We start from the raw sequence: 23088 nt of genomic DNA, 5'->3' as shown, positions 1-23088 counted from the left end.
CGAGAGTTCCGATTGTAGGGTCGGTTTTGGTTGTTTCGGTGGGTGTAGTTGACAGTGGAAATGGTTGGTACGGGTGCCGATTCTTTGAGGGTTCGTTCATGGTCAAGGAGTTTTTCGAAAAGATCAGGAAAGGCAATAGTTGTGTCACGGGTTTTGAAGGCAGCCACAAGGTTAGCATAGTCATCGCCTAATTGGTTCATAACATGAACAACGAGATCTTCTTCAGGGATGGGACTTTGAGTGAGAGCAAGTTCATCAAATATAGACTTCATGTCATTGAGAAATCCGGTGATAGTGCGAGAACCACGTGGGTTTTTAGCGAGCCAAGACTTGAGTGATCTTATGCGGGACCGCGAGCCGCTAGCATAACTCGAGTTGAGAAGATCCCAAGCTTGTCGAGCAGTGTCGGCTGAGGATATAATGGGCTGAATTTGATCTGAACAACTTCCGAGGATGGCGGAGATTATCATTTGGTCTTGGCGAAACCATTTGAGGTATTCCGGATTTGGCTTGGTGGTAGCACCTTCAGGAATGGTTTGGGAGGGTGGTTTTTGAGTTCCGACAATATGATGTTCAAGTTCCAAGCCAATGAGGGTTGAGTGGACTTGTTTTCGCCATGAGGGAAAGTTTTGCGGGGTGAGTTTGATCGGAAAATGTGTAGCTGCGGTAATGTGGACTAGGGTAGAGGCCATGAAGGGCTGTGAGGATTAGGAAGAGTGGGACATGATCGGAAAAAAAAGAGGCTCAGAGGAGCTAATTGGCTCTAGATACCATATAGAATAGTGAACAATGCTGTGTATTTTGTATTATGAAAGTTGTGTCTAATACAATGTAAGAGGTACAATATATATACAAAGCAAAGGAGTATTCACAGAAGCAAATCATGCTCTTCTACAACAGTTACGTTGACTAATAATGGAGGAGATAAAGCTCTTCTACAACAGTTACGTTGACTAATAATGGAGTAGATAAAGCTGTGATTTGGAAGGAGAAGATTATGGAGGAGATAAAGTCGTATTAATTGTAGGAGATATCTTTGGTATCCTTGATACTTACCGAAGGAAATTATCTTGATTGGTCCCAAGAGATGCTCAATTTCTTGTTTGCAAAGAACGAGGTTGGCTTCATCGACGGGTCAATCAAGAAACCAGAACCGAATGCAGCCGATTACATGGCTTGGATGCGGTGTGATGCCATGATCAAGGGTTTGCTAAACACCGCAATGGAAAAGGAAATACAAACGAGTGTGAAGTACACCTCAACGGCTCAAGAAATCTGGGCTGATTCGAAGGAACGATTTGGAAAGGAAAATGCCCCTCGGGCGTACGAATTGAAGCAGTCGCTAAGTGCTATCAAGCAAGACGGTCTATCGGTCTCATCATACTACACGAAGTTACTGTAAGACCCATAAATTTATAACAATCTTTAATAAATAAATAAATAAATAACTTTTTAGATTTTATACAAAATTTCCATATTAATATATGGAATCTTAGAAAAGTCATTACATAACTTTATAGTTTAGAACATGTATTTAAATACATAAAATGTTGCTTGACTACTAAACATTTAGATCATAAACATATGATTAACAAAAGATGCAAAAACAAGATCTTCATCGTGTTCGGTTCCTTGGTAATGGCTTGATCATCATCCAAAATACTTGCAAAAACACCTTAAACTGAAAATTTACAACTAGTTAGTGTTATAACGATTAATGGAATGTATAACATAACTAAATTAACAAAATAACAAAAAAAATCAGAAGAAACAACTTCTGGGTGGCGTCGGCTGTCGACGGCACTTAGCTGCGTCGACGACGCCGTCTGCTTTTTGCATCGGGACAAAACTGCCGTAGGCAGTAATTTAGGGCGTTGGACAACATTACCGCGTCGGCGACGACCAAACATGGCGTCGGCGACGCCACGTGCTGCACCAATTTTGTTGCTGTGTTGTTTAGTTTATCCGTTGAGGCTATAACTTGCATAACTTTTAACTCATTCACCCGTTTAACTTCCCGTTTCTTCCTACATGATCGTAATTTGATTTTTCTATCATTTGAACTTGAAATCCAACATCCGGAATAACAAAATCTTTAGCTTACAAGCTCTCGGCTTTATATTTATACACAAAATATTTGACCTGTTCATAATTTCTTTCAAATGCACATGAGTATCATAGCTAGAAATGTTTCCTATTATCTGGAATTCTATCTACGTAATTTATGCATTTCAATACTCAATATGTATTTTTAATTATTCGACCCGTTCAACTAAAAAAGTTGAACTTATTTAGCACAATTTCTATATGCATAATTGTACAACTTTTTGTCATAACTCGTAACCCGAGTCTTTGACCTTCATTTTGCGTTCCCGATTTTCGGTTTACGCGTATTTTTGATGTCTCACCCATTACTCGGGCATTATACCGAAGTCGTTACTTATGCAACCATTCCGGTATGCATTAAGACTTCATTTCACCCGTTTGGTTAACTTAGCGAAATCCATCGCTTTTATATCACCAAACTTTTCATAGATTCATTATTTCACCAAACTTAGTGAAATCCATCACTTTCGATCATTCAAACTTATTACCAATTCCCTCAATTTGTCCCGTTTGAATGTTTAGTGAAATCCATCACTTTCGGATATTCAAACTTATTACCAATTTCCTCAGCTTGTCCCATTTGAATGCTTAGTGAAATCCATCACTTACGAACAATCAAACGTATCGTTAGTTTATCATTTAGGTCCTCCGGTTCGTTTTTACGAAATACATCGTATACATACGAACCGACCTTTATGACTAGTTTATAATAAACGATCATATGCTAATACAATTCAAATAAAGAGAATTCTACGAAGCACGAAACTACGTACCTTTAAAGTTTTCCCTTCAAGCGAGTTCCGCTCTGTCTTGACCACTTGATGATTCACCCAATTTTCTTATAGAGTTCAATTCGATTTATCGTTTAGAACTCATGATACGACATATGTCACGTAATTTGTCAAAATATCATTTACGTGATTCTTTTATACATTTTAATCAATCAATGATTACTTAGGCATTTCATCAAGCATCTTGCGGGCAAGATTTATATACTAACCTTTTAAATCTAGACATTATCAATTAACCAAGTATACATACTTCTTATTACCAAATTGGTTGATGCACATTAACTAGCATCAAAATTCAAAGTATCAAGCACCAAATACCTTACTCGCAACATTATAGTTCATGTATTCTACATAAACACAAAACCCACTTATACACACCTAGTGTTTCATTCAAATACTTGTAATTTTGGCATTTAACTCGAAATCGTTCACTTAGGGTTTGTTCCTAAGTTTGTTTACATCATCTAGCTTACATAATTATTATTAATTCATGTAGATATCAGAATTTCAATTTACAACAATCTTTCTTACTATCATCAAATATCAAATTGTGACATACCTTTTAATCCCTTGGATTAGATGATCACAATCACTGATTCATGCACGAATTTGAACTCCTAATAGACCTTTAATTTACCAATTTGCAGAAATTAGGTCTTGGGGGAGTTTTGATTCACCCGCACACACACCTTTATGTGTTTGGGATTTTTAAAATTTTATTTTATAAAAACCAAGTTTCATTTATTTACAATTTTAGTCCCTCCATTCTTTTCAAATAGAGAATTTTTATAAATCATAATATGTTAGTTAACTTAACTTAGTTAGTTAGCCTTGGTTAATTATGATTTAATATTTTTGGGGTGTTACATCTCAAGGTCTTACACACTGGCGGTGGTACGGGATTTGTTAATAGGAGGGCAAAAATTTTGTTTTTGGAAAATGGTACATTGCAGCAATTATATTGATCATACGCTCCCAAAAGCAAATGGGCGACCTGAACGCAAGAATCGACATATAATAGAAATGGGTTTAGCCATGCTTTTTTGGTGCAAATGCCTTGGTATCTCTTTGGGTTGATGCGTTTGCATTGGCCGCGCATGTCATAGACCGGTTACCGACACTTATCTTGGTGAACAAATCACCTTTTGAACTTCTCTTCATACATACGCCACAATACAATAATTTATGAACCTTTGGTTATTGAGTATACCATTATTTGCGAGACTACTAGGTTCACAAGCTAGACCTGAGTAGCATTCCTTGTATCTTCATTGGGTATAGTACTAAATACAAAGCTTATCGTTGCATGAATCCCGGCTCCTCACGCATTCACATTACCCGCCATGCACAATTCGATGAAACAGAATTTCCTTATACGTGTCGCATATCTACAATCGAACTTTCATCACTTTTCACCTTTATTTATTTGGAAGAATATAACTTCAGCACCTCAACTAATAACCAGTCGTCACCTCCCAAGTCTATTCCTTCTCCCATTAGTCCAACATCTCCCTCCAGCATGTGCCTACCCACAAATCTCACACATAATTCTACAACCACCCAACCGTACCACACCACATCTACTTCTCAAAATGACCAAACTCCACCAACCCCACCCTCCACCTTCGTTTCATCGGACACTCGAACTGCCCTAGTGCCACCACCTCCCATTACCGTCCAAGCTCCGGTTCATCCTATTCTTACTCGCACAACGACCAGAAACAACCATCCTAAACATCAAATAGATTTTTCTATATTATCCACTTCTACTCTTCATTCAGCCCTCCTCACCACCAAAGAACCAAAGGGGTTCAGATCTGCCTTTAAAGATCGAAGACATATGCATGCTTTGGAAGAAGAGCTTACGACTCTTCATAAAAACAAAACATGGGATCTTGTACCACACCCATCCCCATTCAATGTTGTTGGTTCAAATTGGGATTTCTAAACCAAATATAAGTCAGATGGTTCTATCAATAGCTTCAAAGCTCGCTTTGTGGCTCAAGGTTTTACTCAAATCCTGGGTTTTAATTACTCACAGACTTTCATTCTTGTCGTTAAAGCTTCCACCGTTCGAATTGTGTTATATATAGAGGTAACAAGAAAGGAGCATTTACATTAGTTAATTGTTAAAAATGTGTTTTGAATGGTGATCTTCGTGAGACCGCTTTAATGGAACAACCGCAGGGATTTCGACTCTCGATGTCCCACTCATGTTTGTCGATTGAGAAAGGTACTCTATGGTTCAAGCTTCTTGTTTGTTTTCCCCAAAGGTTCTTGTTTTTCTTCTATCTACTAGTCTTCATTGACTACAATATCATTAAAGGTAATGATGAGGCTTCCATTTTATGGTTTATTGCCTCTCTTCACAATGAGTTTGCCATTAGAGATCTTGGTATTCTTAGTTATTTCCTTTGTCTTGAATCGACCTCCACTCCCATTGGCTTGTTTTTTTGGTCAAGCGAAATAAGCCTATGATATACTTTCTCGAGTAGGGATGTTAGATTCAAAACTAGCGGCGACGCCTTTTAGCACATCTAACATATTTGCATCACCCAGCCCACCCTTCTCGGATCCTAGCTATCGTTCTTTAGTGGGTGCTCTCCAATATCTCACAATTTTTCAAGCCAATCTCTCGTATGTTGTTAACCAAACAAGCCTGTTCCTCCATGCCCAAACAAGTACTCACTTGCAGCTTGTGAGACACGTCTTGCGTTATGTCAAATGAACTATCTCTCTTGGCCTTGCTTTCAATGGACCACTTAGCACTTCCATAAATGGCTACTTTAGCGCCGATTGGGCACGTTGTATTGAGACGCGTCATTCCACTTACGGTCATTCCATTTTTCTTGGAGGTAACTTAGTATCTTGGAGCGCCAAGAAACAACCTATAGTCTCGCATCCAAGCTGTGAATTTGAATACCACGCCATTACAAATACAACACCTGAAATTATCTAAATGCTTTTCCAGCTGGTCATTCAATTCTGCTTTGTTACAACCTGAGTGCAGTGTTTCTAAGCCAGGGTTGCTCGTAAATGTGCCAAACATATTGATATTGACTATCACTCCTTTCGTTAGTTTGTCTCTTCGGGAAAACTTCATACAAAATTTGTTCCACCATGCCCCAGATGGCCAATATTTTACAAACCCACTCGCGAAACCATTATTTGAAGACTTTCGTGACAAACTTGGTGTTCGCCCGCCACCCATTCGCTGGAGGAGGGGGTGTTAGAGGTGGCGGGGTGGATACGTGATATTATCACGGAAACAACATCCACGCGTTATACTCCACCGCCGGGAACAAGTTCAACGCGTTATATTTCCACGAAATCCGATTTTCGTTATCTTTATCACGCGTTATTGTTTGGTTTTGTGAGTGTAATTGTTGGTTGGGGGGAAATTGTTGGGTGTGGTGATGAGTGATGACCACCCCCACTAAAAAAGGTTATGAGTGATGGAAAAATGGTCGATGACACGGCGGAACTTGATTGGTGCTTGTGAGTGATAAGTTCTATCACTAGTGAACCACCCCCCTCCCCTTAGCGTTTAAAATTTTTGAATTTCATCGACTTTCTGAAATACGTAAGGTTGTTACATCTATCCTTGTATATAAGAAGTTCTATTAATTACCATCTCTATATTTTTTTAGTTTGTACTATTATTTAATCAAAGAGAAATATCATTGGAGGATCCCACATGCATAAGGGAAGCACTCTCGTTAGAGGGAAAAGTAACTTTAATTAAGGCGTGCTTAGGAAGCCTCTCTAATTGCTTTTTATCGCTCTTCAAAGATCCTACTCTGGTTATCAATTCCTTAGAAAGTATTAGAAGAAATTTCTTGGGGGAGGGGGGGGGGTGTCCTGCGATAGGTCGAAAGTTAGTTAGGTGTCTTGGGATAAGGGTTTAGCCCCCAAGGTGGGTATGGGGTGGGAAGTTTGAAGGCGTTTAACTTGGCCCTCCTATACAAGTGGAGCTGGAGGTTCAAGAAGGATTCAATCAGTTTATCGGTCAAAATAATCAAAACTATTCATTCCAGTAGGCATATTTTAAGAGACCCCCATTACATGTGTTTGGAAAAACATTTTCAGTGTGGATGAGGATCTAGCCAAGCTTCATGTAGATTTATCCAATCAAATTCGATGTCGTCTAAGAGATTGCAAGGTATCTTGGTTCTGGCATGATGTTTGGATAGAAGACACCCCTTTGAAGATAAAATTCCCAAATTTGTTTGCTCTTGAACTGAATTGAATAAGGATTGTTAAGTCTCAAACAGACCACAGGTGACTAATGAGTTGGTGTCCTTGAACAAAATTAACACTTAGTTGAAGTTGATGCTCGAATAAAAAGGGAGGGGACCGCGTATTTAAGATGAAAATGCGAGTTTTTAAATTTAATGTTTACCAGTTTTAATAATTAATATGTACTAGGGTTTAAAATTAATGTTATATTTATCTTGACTTGTTTTTTTTTTAAATTAATGTTATATTTAAGTCTGAGTTATATTTTTAATAAGTATTTTGAGTTATTATATTTATTTTAGATTTAATTTAAAAATTGTGCGAAGGAGTATGAAACGTGCTGCATTTTTCTGTGATTTGGCAAGTTATGACAAGCAGAAGGCAAGTAGTGGAGAAAGATGATGTGAAGAAGAAATATATTATGACAAGTAATCCGAGTATTATAAGCATTCCATGTGACCAAGTATAACGTAAACCACATTTAGTATACTTGTAATCAACTCTTACACTTCTATATCTAGTATAGGTGTAATTAACATTACACTTTTATAGCTTTTTAGTATGTTTAAAATTGATTATTTATCAATAATTATTAACAATAAGAAATCATATAATATTACTCAAGCCTTTTATTGCATAACTGAACCTTGAACAATTTTCTAAACCAATAACCAATTTAGGTGTTACTTGGTTTGATACATCTGGACAACGTAAAATTATAAGTACACTGATACACTATTACATCGTAAACAGAATGCAAAGGGTTCTAACGAACCACTCGTTTCTAGCCTTTGGATAGCATGGTTATTTCCTTGACCATGTTATCTATGTTTAAAGAAGACGAACCCTTGGGACCTATGGCAACACGAGCCTTTTCCTTCCATTCTATAGCCTTGTTCCTCATTCGGTTACCTCCTCCCATCAAGTGTTGCACAAGTCTACTAACTTCATCTCGTTTCACTTTATTCCCCATCTCCACTCCAACCTCCCATTCCTTGCATATATACCTACAGTTGGTCAGCTGATCCCACCCAAACGGCCAACATATCATCGGCACCCCAGCCGACAAGCCCTCGATGGTGGACCCCCACCCACAATGAGTCAAAAACCCTCCAACCGAAGGGTGGTTCAGGACCTTTTCCTGTGGACACCAACTTGAAATAAAGCCTCTCTTTTTTATATGTTCCTGAAGTTCAGGAGGCAAAACTGCAGATTCCCCTTTCACCAAGTTAGACCGGATTATCCAAAGGAAAGAATGGTTGCTATTAGCAAGTCCCCAACCAAATTCTATCAGGTCTTCTAAAGGCATTAATGTTGAACTCCCATAATTTACATAAATGACAGAACTTTGTTCCTTGGACTGAAGCCATTCTAAACATTTTGTGTCTTCTTTCATTAAGCTGTATGCCGCTTTAGTTTGCTTTTTTTCGTCCAGTATCTGATCAAGAAGCAGTTCCAGTGGGCCGATGGTGTAAACATGAGAATACGTCAATGACAAAGCTTTGATAATACTAGACTCCAACGCATCAAACGTGTGGAAAATATGATATGGAACTCTGTGTGACCTTTGGGGAGCTTCCTTACAGAATGTTAGAAGTTTGTCATTGATGTCAGCGGTCCAATCTATTGGGAAATCCTTAAGACGGATGCCTTCCATTCCAGGAACCCAATCAATGATCGTGTCTAAATACCCATTTGTCAAGTAACTTTCATCTGCTCATACATTGAAAATGTAGAGGAATTAATTAAATTAGTGATCACACCCTTTAAATAAAATAAACATAGACAAATTAGTAACTTTCATCCAGGCAAGGGGTTTTTAATACTAACTTGATGATGTTAACATTCTAACTACTAACCTGGTTAGCGACATCCTAACCGTATGCCATTAAAAAAAACTACAAGATATCATCTCTATAACATTTAGAGATTGCGGTGAACAGCGGTTCACCTCCTTTGTCCAAAGCTACAAAATTAAGATATTACCCTTGACCCAAGATTACAATATTGCCCCTTTTTAACTTTACATCTCTCCGGTCTTCACCAGAAATTGCCGTGGTGGTAGCTTCTCCCACCGTAGCTCTCTACAAGTGCTTCCACCGATTCGGATACCATCTGATCGAGAATGGCGTCGTTGATAACTTCCAATGTATTCAATTAAAGTTTCGAATCTGCCATGGCGAACAACCAAGGGGAACTCGGACATTTCAGGAGTGATTGTTTGAAAATGGTGCTGGCAGCGGCGATAATCAACCATCCATCCCCAATTTATAGTTGGACTACAGATTGAGCCTCAATTGCCTAGGCCATCGCTTAACCGCCATCAAAATCGACGACCAACGGATTCGATTTGATAAAATAGGCAACAGGCATGACAGTCGCCAGAAACCGATTTACCGATGCAACTCACCATCGTCGTACTATGGTCGTCGGAGACTATCGTCATACCCTAGAGCCACTCTTGAGATGTTGAACGGTGGATGATGAACAGTGGACGAGATATTTGGGACTGCTAGGATTCAGAGAGAGAGAAAGAGAGATGTGAAACCCGCCTGGTTTTGGAGTTTTTTTTTCAGAAATAATGTTACTTTTGAAAATAATTTCACAACTAATGCCATGTTGAAAAAACTTTCAAAAATAATGCTATCTCCATTTGAAATGGCGATTTGTTGCACATTATAGGTGTTGTAAAGAACTGTCAGGGATTGTAAGAATTAATATGATTAGAATAAGTACATTTTATGACAAATCGCCATTAGGAATGGCAATCTAAGGTGAATCGCAATTTAGAATGGAGATTTCTACAAAAAGTCATTTAAAGTGGCGATTTACTGCAACAAAAGCATTTAAAACGGTGACAACTTCTGCTACAAGCTCTACAAAAAGCCAATTGAAATGGCAATCTACTGAAAAGGTGTAATTCTTTAAATTTGTGATAGACTTTGTAAGATATCCGAGAGTGAAATTATTTTAAAAGGTGTGTAATGGATGATGACCGGAGGTGAGGAAGAGACCGGAGACTGACGGTGTAGTGGTGGTGATCGACGGTGTTCGAAATGCGTCGGAGAAGATAAACGGTGTTCGGTGGACGATGGAGGTGATATCATGTGACAAGGTAGGTTGTCTACGGTGGTTAATGGTGAGAATGGTGGTTGGAGATGGTGAGTGGTGGTTAGCGACAGAGAAGATGGAGGTTGACGATGATGACGGTGATGATGAAAATTGTAAGTTTTGGATGAACAACAGTGTTGTTTCTGGTGGTGATGACCGGCGGCGAGATGATGATGATCTTTTGTGATGATGAACGGATGGAGTATTTCGGAAAGGTGTTTCGGATGATGAAGACTGATGATGTCTGATGAAGATGGTGATGTAAGGTGTTTCGGATAAGAGCAGGTATGTTGCTGATGATGACGATGACTAATGATGAAGATTATTAGAGTTTTTTGCATAAATAATGTCACACCATACACCTTTTCAGTAGAATCAAAGTCTATCACAAATTTAAAGAATCACCATATAACTTTGATTCTTTTTAACACTGTTATGCCTTCAGTCTCCATCGTCCATCGCTAACCACCACTCACCATCTCCGGCCACCATTCTCACCATTAACCACCATAGACAACTTACCTTGTCACACCACACCACCTCCATCGTCCACCGAACACCGTTCATCTTCACCGACGCATTTTGAACACCGTCGATCACCAACACTACACCGTCACCCTCCGGTCTCTTCCTCACCTCCGGTCATCATCCATTACACACCTTTTAAAACAATTTCACTCACGGATATCTTACAAAGTCTATCACAAATTTAAAGAATTACACATTGCACATTTTCAGTAGATTGCCATTTCAGTTGGCTTTTTGCAGAAAATTGCCATTTTAAATGGCTTGTGGCAGAAGTTGTCGCCATTTTAAATGACTTTGTTGCAGTAAATCACCACTTTAAATGACTTTTTGCAGAAATCTCCATTCTAAATGACGATTCACCTTAGATTGCCATTCCTAATGGCGATGTCATAAATTGTACTTGTTCTAATCATATTAATTCTTACAATCCCTGACATTTCTTTACAACACCTATAATGTGCAACAAATCGCCATTTCAAATGGAGATAGCAATATTTTTGAGAGTTTTTTTAACAGGGCATTAGTTGTGAAATTGTTTTAAAAAATAACATTATTTCTGAAAAAAAAAACCTCCTAGTTTTGATATTTTAGAACCAAGATAGAATGGTGATATAGTGCCCGGTTTACCAGCTATAGCAGGCTCATACTTCATACCCACAGTTATTAGATGAATACACGTGGGACTACCTTTATTCAGGCGACCTTTATTTGGTCAGCTTTGTTAAGTTTCAAGATGTCTCTGTATAGTCCCTGAACTTGGGCAAATTTTAATTCAAGCTTCTAACTTGATGCTTTCATGGTATACCATTATTTTAAAATTTATTTACAAATACGGCCGTTATAACAGTCTAAAAAAATTGTTGAAAGTTTAACACCTCACAATAGAATAATTAATTTTTGTTATAAATACGTTATATTACGGTGATTATCCACATTTTAATTCCCGTCTTTTCGTGTCCTCTGTATTAATGTAAGAACGCTATACCAAGTACCTGTATTGTACAAATATTGTAACGAATCGAAGCGATACCAACCAAAAGCCCGCGCGGAGCACGGGGTCGCCCCGTAGTTGTAACAAATAGTGAAATTCCTATGTTTTTTATCTACCCGTGTTTTAAGGTGTTAAATGTTTAACAATTAAGGGGGTGTTTGGGATTGCGTTTTCAATCTGATTATTTGATTATTGTGTTTTGAAATCGCAAAAAATCTATTTTGAGTGTTTGGTAAACAATTAATAAAAAGTGATTTTTTACATTTTGTAGAGTTCAAAACGTGATAATCCATAAGTAGGTCACCCCTTGCTGCAGGAAAACGTGATAATCCAAAAACTAATTTTTTACGTTTTCACTTATTTATTTTTTTGAAATATATATACTTGCCAAACACTCAAATAGTTGATTATCTGATTATTGTGATATCAAACAACATAATCAAATCCAAACAATGTTGATTATCTGATTGTTGTGATATCAAACAACATAATCAAATCCAAACACTATCTTTCTGCAACACGTTTTGTTACAGCTAATTATCTGATTCTGATTATTCAAAACGCATAATCTATTTTCAAAACTCAACCCCAAACACCCCCTAAGTTGTGTTTACCCGTATTTTAATTTCTTATCTACCTATGTTTCTTTAGATTTGTCTCGAGTGTTTAAATTTGGGTTATGTTTGATTAAAATGATTCTTATATAAAGTTAAACTTGTTTTCCTTAATTTTTTGAAACAAAATAGTTTGGTTTGCATCTTGAGTAAAGTGTCATTTTGGTCTCTGTTGTTTGGGCACTTTTGCTATTCTAGTCCAAATCTTAAACTTTTTAAATCTGGCTTCCTGTGGTTTCACTTCTATTGTCATTTTAGTCCAAAATCCAAAAACCCCCTGTTTTGACTGTTGCAACCTGCCTATTTTGTCTTTTTGTGTAGGGGTATTTTTGTCCAACTGATTTTCATTTAACATATTCTTAAATAATAAAACTAAATAATCCCTTATCACCTTCCCCAAAACATCTTCTCCAAACTCTTCTCTGCTCATAAAACTATTCATGAACCGGCGTTCCTGCCTTCCACCGGCCAGCAACATTCAATACCTCACCGGAGCTCCGTTTCTGCTTCAAAACCTCACTGGAGCTCTGTTTCTGTTCAGGACGTTCCAGAAGGTATGTTTTCTAACACATCGATTTCTGACGATGAATACGAAGAAGATTCATCTAAATCGTCAACAAAACAACTTCTGTAACGCATTAATTTCACGATTTTCACCAGTTTTCGTTTTAATTTCATGATTTTCACCCCATCGTACACCCACCACCACCTTCTCCCCTCTACCATCGTACACCCACGCCACTGTACACCTACACCACCGTCTCCCCTCCACCACCGTCTCCCCTTCACCACCACCGATCTTACTGCGACCACCTCAACACCATTCATCAAAACCAGCCACCACCACCGAACCCGTTGTGTCGTTTCTTAGAGAGAAAGAAAGATGAGAGGGATGGGGGGAGGGATACGGTTTGGTGGTGTGTGGTAGGGTTTTTGAGGTAAAGAGAAAGAAGAGGGGTGGGATCTGTGTTATGTTTCGAGAAGATGCGAGTGTTTGGAGAAGGTTAGGGTTTGGTGTTGAGGAAGATGAATATCTGCTGTTTATATGGGGATTATTTAGTTTTATTATTTTAATTAGTTAATATGTTATAATAAAATTAAAATGAGCAAAATGCCCCTGAACAAAAGGACAAAACAATCAGGTTTCAACAGTCAAAATAGGGGGTTTTAGATTTTGGACTAAAAAAATAAAAGTGAAACCACAGGGTCCCAGATTTAAAAAGTTTGAGATTTGAACTAAAATGGCAAAAGTGCCCCAACCACAGAGACCAAAATGACGGTTTACTCTTGCATAAACATTTTTGTAACTTTTCTTTTGTGTATAATTTTGTTTTTAAACTATTTAAAACTTCATTACACCGACCAGTGAATTAACCGATGAAACGGCTGGGCTTTAATGTCCGACCTAAAAAAAACTGGTATTCATTTACTTAATTTTTAAATGTTCAAGAAAAATGGCATATTTGTTGTACGTACGAGACTTAATTAACAGATGCAAATAGAAAACTAACGTTTAAGAGGTGCAAATCCTTTCTCAATGAGAGATTGGATCTGGTAAAATCCCATGTAGCCACAGGCAGCAAGTGTCCAGTACATCATGATCGGGATTCCAAGCTTTAGCGCAGCATCGATTGTGAAAATCGACATGTACCCATCAGAGATAATACAAGTTGGAGAATCCGGAAGCTTGGTTACAAGGTCAATAAAACGACCTAAGAAGTTGGTTTCAAGGGATTGCAGCAGTAGATTTGTCATGGTACGCCTAGCTTCCGAACTGCGAGAAACACCATCCGGAATGATTTCGAATCGGAAATCAGGCGAGCCGTCTAGGCTGTGTGGGCCTCCTGATTCGAGAAGCCGCTCGTGGATAAACTCGGTGTTGACGAAGGTTATCTGGAGGCCCTTATGGTGGAGAAGCTCTGCTAGTTTGAGCATGGCTTTTATGTGGCTTTGGTCTGGAAATGGTATAAAGATTACGTGTGGTTTCTTCTTGGTTCTGGCCATTGAATCCATAGCTCTTTTGTGTATTATGAATATGGATAAGTGGGAGGGGGAGTCATCGGGGGCTTTTTAAGCACTTCAGAAGACAAATTGACACGTACATGACACCTCATCCACACTGTAGAAGTCTTATAGTGTGATTTAAGAACATATGTTGAAATTTTAGGAAAAATATATATGAACGTTGTAGTCTAGTAGAACAAGAGTAAAAACAATATTAGAACTAGGGGTGCAAACGAGCCGAGCGGCTCACGAGCTATTCGAGATCGGCTCGAGAAAAAACTCGAAATGAGTCGAGCTTTGTCAAGCCCGAGCCGAGCTTGAGCCTCAAAACAAAGCTCGTTTGTTTATCGAGCCCGAGCTCGAGCCTCACATGTGAAGCTCGTTAGGCTCGTCGAGCCTTATCGAGTCTCAGTGTAAACGAGCCGAGTCGAGCCGAGCATATTTAAACTTGTTTACAAGCCGTCCTCGAACCTAAAAATAAGCTTATTTAGTAAACGAGCCCGAGCCCGAGCTTTACTTATCGAGCTCGTAAGCCTAAAAAGTCTATTATTTATATTATTTTTATTTAATATACTAATTAATAGATAATAAACGAGCCGAGTCCGAGCCGAGCGTGACCTTAATAAAATACAAACGAGCCGAGCTCGAGCTTTGAAAACAAAGCTCGAATCGAGCCGAGCTCGAGCCCGAGCTCTCATAAGCTAATCGAGCTCGAGCTCGAGCCTGACCGAGCTCGGACTCGACTCGCTTGCACCCCTAATATTTAGAACATACTCATGAAATAAGGTAGTAGTATACATGGACATAAAAGATAAAAGGCGTAATGGATATGATATATCGCAGCAACTACCAAGTTACTATATTACTAAAAAAAGTGTAATACACGACTATTTTTTTAATGTTATAATAAAAATATATTACATATGTCGTGAACCACCATTTTTGGTTAGTGAGCGTGAATTGATGTATTAGGTGTGCTTTATTGCTTTAAATAACACGATATCGTGTGGATAACAACATAAATTTTATAAATAATATAATTTTTTCTGGTTATCCACTTCATACCATTCCTTATAAGATCTTAAGAAAATCTTGATTTTTAACCATTTGTTCAAAGAAAAAATTAATTTAAGAATTAATTGCTCAGATGGTTCTTGTGGGTTGTTTTTCATCTTTAATCCTCAACTTTTCAAAATAGCATGTTTGTTTCTTGTGATTTTCTTACTCGTTACTAGGGTAGTCCCTAACATGGATGGACGTTAAATAATTACGCTAAGTGTGTAAAATTACAAAAATGTCCTTACAGTTACAAAAAAAAATTAAAAATATAAAGAAAAAATATAAGTAAACTCAAGTGGGCCCTGACGTGTTTGTGAAAACACATTGTAATTGTATAATTTTGTACACGTTTTAATCGTTTAAAAGTGTCGTTTTGTATCTTGATGTTGCACTTATGTTGCGTTGGGTTTTTTTTTTTTTTTGGCTTAACAGGTGCTACACGAGGTAAAATGAGCATACAAACAGGAAAACAAGTTCGACGGGTCAAGGCGGAAGCCACAACTGGAAAAATGTATCCCCTGCGACGCGCAGGAGCGAGATAAAACAGGTCCGTTGTGTATACGTGTATTATTTTACATAACATGATTTTAAAAGATGACGAAAACGCGATAGCACCGGTACACATCTGCGATCCTCCAATCGAGCCCGCACTCGATGAAAGTGTCTTAGACGAACTTATGAATGAAGATACGCATTGGAGACTAAAAAATGATCTCGTTGAGCATCTCGGAAGAATGGATTTACCATACCTATTAGTGGATTCCGACGAAGAGTAGTTAATTTATTTAATTATTGTAATTTTTTATTTTATTTTTAATTTAGTGTAATATTTTTTTATTTTATTTATAATTTAGTGTAATGTTTTTTTTATTTTTATTTAGTGTAATGTTTTTCTTATTTTTAATTTAAAGTAGAGTTAATTACTGTTTTCGTCCCTGTGGTTTGTCAAAAATTACTATTTCAGTCCATTAGTTTAAAAATTGCAATTTCAATCCCTGTAGTTTCACTTTCGTAACCATTTCAGTCCACCTCGTAACCATTTCAGTCCCTGTACTTAATAGAAAAATCGATTGAAATGGTTACGAAAGTGAAACCACAGGGACTGAAATTGTTACGAAAGAGAAACCACAGGGACTGAAATCGCAATTTTTAAACTAATGGACTGAAATAGTGATTTTTGACAAACCACAGGGACGAAAACAATAATTAACTCTTTAAAGTAAGTTTAAAAAAAATTGGATTGCCTAAACTCAGGCATATATCCCTTGTGATTTTTGGGTAATAGGCAAAAAGTTTAGGCAAATTACATGATACAATTTAATTGAGTGGCGGAAAATTTTGTCTAAAGGGGTTAGGCATACACCCCTTTCACCCTTATATATAACTAGTTCTTTTCTTTTTTATCAAACTTTTTTCTCTTCTTAGTTTGTTTAAAATTAACTTATTCAATTTGCAAATTAATTTTAACAATAACTCAATAAGCGATCGTTATTACTCAAGCTTTTCATTGTAAACCTAAATCTGGAACGATTTCCTAATTCCAGTTTGAGCTGTTGTTTCAATACATTTTGACAACTTAAAAGTACAAGTACACTATAACTTTTTAAATAAAATGCAAAAGATCTCTAACAAACAAGTCATTTCTAGCCTCGTGATAGGATTGTGATTTCCTTGACAATTTTGTCTATGTTCAAAGAAGATGAACCACTGGGACCTGTGGCAATTCGAGCCTTTTCCTTCCACTCTATGGCATTGTTCCTCATTATGCGACCACCTTCTCCCATCAATTGTTGCACAAGCCTACTAACTTCATCTCGTTTCACTTTATTCCCCATCTCCACTCCAACCTTCCATTCCTTGCATATAGACCTACAGTTGGTCATCTGATCCCACCAAAACGGCCAACATATCATCGGCACCCCAGCCGACAAGCCCTCGATGGTGGATCCCCATCCACAGTGAGTTAAAAACCCTCCAACCGAAGGATGGTTCAGGACCTTTTCTTGTGAGCACCAGCTTGAAATAAAGCCTCTCCTTTTTATATGTTCCTCAAGTTCCGGAGGCAAAAGTGTAGATTCCCCTTCCACTAAGTTAGACCGGATTATCCAAAGAAAAGAGTGGTTGCTATTAGCAAGTCCCCAACCAAATTCTATCAGGTCTTCTTTTGACATGAACGTTGTACTCCCATAATTTACATAAATGACAGAGCTTGGTTCCCTAGACTGAAGCCATTGTAAACATTGTGTTTCTTCTTTCATTAAGCTGTATCCCACTCCAGTTTGCCTTTTCTCTTCAGGTATCTGATCAAGAAGTAATTGCAGTGGGCCGATGGTGTAAACATGAGAATACATCGATGATAAAGCTTTGATAATACTAGCCTCCAGCTCATCGAACGTGTGGAAAATATGATATGAAACTCTATGAGACCTTTGGGGAGCTTCCTTACAGTACCTCACCATTTTGTCATTGACGCCAGCAGTCCAATCCATCGGAAAATCCTTAAGACGGATGCCTTCCATTCCCGGAACCCAATCAGCGATCGTGTCTAAATACCCATTTGTTAAGTAACTTTCATCTGTGTATACATTATTAAAAATGTAGAGAAATCAGTTAAATTAGTTCTTTTTAACTGCAATTTCATTAAAAGAGACCAGTGGGGAGCTGAAATAGACTAATAGTACAAAGCAACATCAGTTAAATTAGTGATCACGCTTTTAATAGAAACCATAGACAAATGAACTAAATCATATCAATTAAAAGCGATAACAAACAACCAAATATCTGACAATTGGTGAGATTCCTATACCCGTGATTTTAAGTGTGAAATGTGTAACAATTTGTATTTATATAACGGTCATCTGTTTTTTTTTTTATTCGTTAATTTTTTAAAAGATGTCCATTAAAGTTCTTATATGTTTATGTCTGTATAAACTTGGGAGATTTCTATTTACACTTAGGGAGGAAGGGGCACCCTAGGGTAAGTACCCTAGTCCCGACCAATCACCATTCGCCAACTCAAAAAGTACATCAAGTACTCATTTACTAGTAAATGGTGGCAGCGCCTAACCTAGCCACAAACTTTTAATTATTTTTTTAATTATATTCTCAAAATTAAATATCTTAAAATTTAAGATTAAATATAGTTCGCAAGAATACGCCACGCCGCTACATGGGTGAAATCCTCGTCAAAGTGGTGCTTGTGGTCGATACAAGCAACTTGAATAAGCTTGTCCTCTTTGAGAGCTCGTTATTGGGGTTTGGCACATTTAAGAATGTAGCATGGAATCTAGAAATTTGGTAATAGATGTGGGTGAATCGTGAATCTAATTGATTCGCGGTTCGGTCCGTGTCACCCATAGTTGCAAATAGCGCGTGCACTCGACTCCAAAAGGTGGACCGTCTCGTAGGAGATGTGGGTTCATGTTGGACCGCTACATAAGATAACGTCAACGCAATGTCTTCTTCTTCCGTCCATGGGTTTGCCATTGGATTGTGAATGCAAAAGATTGTAAATGGCTGGTGAATGTGAATATAAAATGTAGAGAATTTTGTGGTTTGGTTGTGTGGTACGAATGGTTTTATATAAAGAGGTGAATAGTTATTTGAAATGAATTAGTTTTTCTTAATTGACCAAAAGGTAAAAAAACAATTCAAACAGTCATTTTTTTCTCGATGTGTGCGATGGTTAGTGGGTACGGGAGTTGGCCCAGCCAACCCGCATGGGTGGCGGCGGTGTGCTGGCCAGATAGCAGCAACCCGTGGGAGCCTACCCGTATGGTGTTCAGAGAGGCAAATGTGTTCACCCAATATAATTTTCGCAAAGCAACCGGGTTTATGTTGTATAGCACCCCTCAGGGCAATGTAGGGAGGCGCTATGGAAAGGATAGACGCGATATAACCTTCTACTACGGAGAGACTTAGATGTTTAAATTTGGGATATGTTTGAATTCAATAAAATATTCTTCACTGATTTTTATATTTGTATATGATTAGGTATTATCATTTTCGACTAGTGGACCGACAATAACGACTAGTTAGATGTCTTATCCATAAAAAAGCTTTATTGTTTTCTGAACGTTCAAAACAAATCGCATATCTTTTATACGGACAAGACTAAAATATATGCCAATAATAAAAACCAACCTTTAAGCGGTGCAAATCCTTTCTCGAAGAGAGATTGGATCTGGTAAAATCCCATGTAGCCACAGGCAGCAAGTGTCCAATACATCATGATCGGGATTCCAAGCTTTTGCGCAGCATCGATTGTGAAAATCGACAAGAACCCATCAGAAATAATGCAAGTAGGAGGATCCTGAAGTTTGGTTACAAGGTCAATGAAACAACCTAAGAAGTTGGTTTCAAGGGATTCCATAAGTAGATCTCTGATGGTGTCGCCGCTAGCTTCCGGACTGCGAGGAACACCATCCGGAATGGTTTCGAATCGGAAGCCAGGCGAGCCGTCTAGGCTGTGTGGGCCTCCTGATTCAAGAAGGCGCTCGTGGACAAACTCGGTGTTGACGAAGGTTATCTGGAGGCCCTTGTGGTGGAGAAGCTCTGCTAGTTTGAGCATGGCTTTTATGTGGCTTTGGTCTGGAAATGGTATAACGATGACATGTGGTTTCTTCTCAGCCGTGGCAATTGAATCCATGGCTCTTTTGTGTGTTCTAATATGGATAAGTGGGAGTAGGAGAAATAGGGGGCTTTTATAGCACTTCAGAATAATACATTTTGAAGTGGGTCTCTTATGGCGGCTTTTCCCAAACTTTTTTTTTCTTACAGTGCTATATTAATATTAGTTATGGCGGCTTTTCCCAAACTTTTTTTTTCTTACAGTGCTATATTAATATTAGTCAATTTAATTATTAAGTATTTATCTATGTTGATTTGTGTTTTATTCGTAGAGTTAATTTTGTTTTGTTTCCTCTAGTTTCGTTATTTTAACGGTTCTACCTCAACGGTTTAAAAGGTGTTAATTTTCTTCTTAACGTTTCTAACTTATCATCAATTTGTTCTTCACCTCTAACTCTATCCAAATTGTATGTTAAAAGTAAGGCTATTTTAGTAATTTTAAGATTTTTGAGAAATCTCAAAAATATGAAGAAAAAAAAAACTTTTAAAAAGTCTAATTCTCATGGTTCTTACAACTCAAAATGATTCTCATCTTACCCTTTCCATTCAAATCACATTAACTTCTTTGCAAATACAAATCCAAATCAAACACACTCTATTTTCGTAGTTCTATTAATTAATAATATACATTTATAACTATAAAAGACACTAACTAGGTCCCCTTGAAACCTAATATTTTGGTGTGGAAGGCTGAAATGAGTCGTCTCCCACCACTTACGGCTTTAAATTCTAAAGGGACCCAGGTGGTGAGTGATACATCCCCACCATGTGTGAAACTCTCAAACACACCACCGCCACCCCTCAAGTTCAACGCGTTAAACATAAAACACGTGATATTAATCACGCGTGAAAAATCCGACCGTTTGCATGATTTGACCTTTTTTTAACGTTATGTTTAATAAAAAAAACTTTAAACAATCTATATATACTTCACATTTTATACCATTTCACCCACACCAAAACACAAACACATATCACACATTCTACATATTTCACAAATGGATTTTCCTACGGATTCGACGTTTCCGATGGACAGCGATAGCGATAGCCAATCGTCTTCCGACAATGAGACGTTTGAATTTTTCGTGTCGGTGTATAACGAACTTGGAGGAAGTTCAAACCGCCCAAAGAAGAAAATGGTGGATCGTGATCGTATACATGTAACGAAGTGTTAATGAACGATTATTTTGTGGAGAATCCGGTCTACAATGACGAAACGTTTAGAGATCGGTTCCGTTTACCAAAAGAATTATTTTTAAAGATTGTTGGAGATATCGAAGCAACTGAAGAATGGTTTCAAGAAGGTTACGACGCGAGGGGCAAACCAAGTTTTACGTTGATATAAAAATGCACGTCCGTCATTCGCCAACTAGCGACAGGTAACCCTCCTGATCAATTTGATGAATACCTAGCTATGTCGGACAGAACTTCACGTGAATGTCTGTAATTTTTTGGTAACACAATCATTAAATTGTATGGTAAAGAGTTTTTACGTAAACCGACGAGACACGACATCTCACGTATTTACGCCGCACATGAGGCTAGATGTCATTTTCTAGGGATGCTCGGTAGCATCGATTGTACACATATCGAGTGGAGAAATTGTCCAAGAGAATTGCGAGGGGAGTATGTTAGGGGTTACGTCAAAAGACCAATCATCATACTTGAAGCGGTGACGTCGAATGATTTATAGTTTTGGCATTCATATTTTGGTGTTCCAGGTTCAAAAAACGACATCAGTATTTTGCACACTTCGCCGTTGTTCCAAACCGCAACGGATGGTACCGCACCTTTCTGTCCATTCTATGTTAACTGGCGATATTACAGACGAGGCTTTCTTCTTGTGGATGGTATCTAACCATCATGGTCTGTTTTTGTGAAAGCTCCTTCATTTCCTGTCGAGGCTAAAGAAAAGGCGTTCAAAAAGTTGCAAGAGTCGGCAAGAAAAGATGTTGAGATGGCTTTTGGTGTTTTATAGGGTAGATGGGGCATACTAAGCCGACCGGTTCGTGTGATGAGTAAGAAATCAATACATAGCATAGTATATATGCATGTATTATATTGCACAATATGCTAATCAAACAAGACGGGCGTGTAATATCTCCAGATTGGGTGCCGGATCCTCCTACACAAGTTCACGTTCCCGAAAATATCCAACAAGACTTGCGTGATGAAAAAATTCACTTTCGGTTGGGATACGATTTAATTGAACTAGTAGGTTCTGTAGGTTTGGAATTTCCTAATTCGGACGAGGAGTAAAGTTTCTTTATGTATGTTTTTTTTCTATTGTACTCTAAAATATTTCTAGTATGTTTAATTGAATTAGTATGTTTTAATTTAAATGAAATTTATAATTTATAATTTTAGTGTTTTATTTTTAATTTATAATTTAAAAAAAATAAAAAAAGTTGCGAGTAATGGAATTCCATCACAAGTGATGACCATTTCCACTAAAAAATATTGTGAGTGATGGAATAATGGTTGATGACATGACGAAACTTGATTGTATGTTGTGAGTGATGAGTAATCACCACCCCTACCCCCTAAGAATGTGCAACTCAGTCGATCATTTGTAAGTTATGTGGGAATGAAGATGAGTCAAGCGAGCACCTTTTCTCCTCCTGCCTCTTCGCTACCCTCGTTTGGCAAGTAGTGGCTTTTTGGTGTAGGGTGCCACTCTTAGTTGCTTTTTCTATCAAAGATCTCCTGATGGTTTATAAGGAACAAAACATGGAACGGCATCTAAAAAAAGTCTTTTGTGGAATCATGATTACGACATGTTGGAGTATTTGGAAAGATAGGAATGAAGTCATTTTCTCCGGTACAACAGCTAATGTTGCAAGAACAATGGAAGAGATCAAGTCGTTAAGTTTCCTTTGGATAAAGAATAGATCTCAGCTTCTTGCTAGTCGTTGATAATTTCAAAAAAAAAAAAAAACCTATAAAAGACACTAATAATTGGAATGAAGTGACGTTAGAAAAATCGATGATTGTTATGCACGTCATGGAAGCCGCC

The 23088-nt window shown here is 37.9% G+C and overlaps 2 protein-coding genes across 2 annotated transcripts; both read right to left on the bottom strand.

Moving 5' to 3' along the window:
* Window positions 1-7740: 7740 nt before the first annotated feature.
* On the bottom strand, window positions 7741-14457 carry LOC110879313 (UDP-glycosyltransferase 85C2-like). Its single transcript, XM_035977790.1, has 2 exons — window positions 13892-14457; window positions 7741-8849 (listed from the first exon to the last, which is right to left on the bottom strand). Exons 1-2 carry the CDS (start codon window positions 14391-14393, stop codon window positions 7921-7923), a joined length of 1431 nt encoding a protein of 476 aa, XP_035833683.1. The 5' UTR covers window positions 14394-14457; the 3' UTR covers window positions 7741-7920.
* Window positions 14458-16904: 2447 nt separating this feature from the next.
* On the bottom strand, window positions 16905-20307 carry LOC110879312 (UDP-glycosyltransferase 85C2). The gene is made up of 2 exons (XM_022127757.2): window positions 19587-20307; window positions 16905-18018 (listed from the first exon to the last, which is right to left on the bottom strand). Exons 1-2 carry the CDS (start codon window positions 20089-20091, stop codon window positions 17087-17089), a joined length of 1437 nt encoding a protein of 478 aa, XP_021983449.1. The 5' UTR covers window positions 20092-20307; the 3' UTR covers window positions 16905-17086.
* Between the last annotated feature and the right edge of the window lie 2781 nt (window positions 20308-23088).

This window comes from Helianthus annuus, chromosome 9, assembly GCF_002127325.2.
Source record: "Helianthus annuus cultivar XRQ/B chromosome 9, HanXRQr2.0-SUNRISE, whole genome shotgun sequence".
In the NCBI taxonomy this organism is placed as follows: Eukaryota; Viridiplantae; Streptophyta; class Magnoliopsida; order Asterales; family Asteraceae; genus Helianthus; species Helianthus annuus.
This window is presented reverse-complemented; position numbering and strand designations above follow the sequence as displayed.

Bases quoted from the DNA above. Each gene is read 5' to 3' on its own strand.
- LOC110879313 (XM_035977790.1), bottom strand. From the start codon at position 14,393: ATGGATTCAATGGCCAGAACCAAGAAGAAACCACACGTAATCTTTATA. The intron at 8,850-13,891 runs GTTAGTTTTCTA...ATGTATGAGCAG, and splicing joins AGGATTTGCACCTCTTAAAC to ATGAAAGTTACTTGACAAAT.
- LOC110879312 (XM_022127757.2), bottom strand. From the start codon at position 20,091: ATGGATTCAATTGCCACGGCTGAGAAGAAACCACATGTCATCGTTATA. The intron at 18,019-19,586 runs GTTGGTTTTTAT...ATGTATACACAG, and splicing joins AGGATTTGCACCGCTTAAAG to ATGAAAGTTACTTAACAAAT.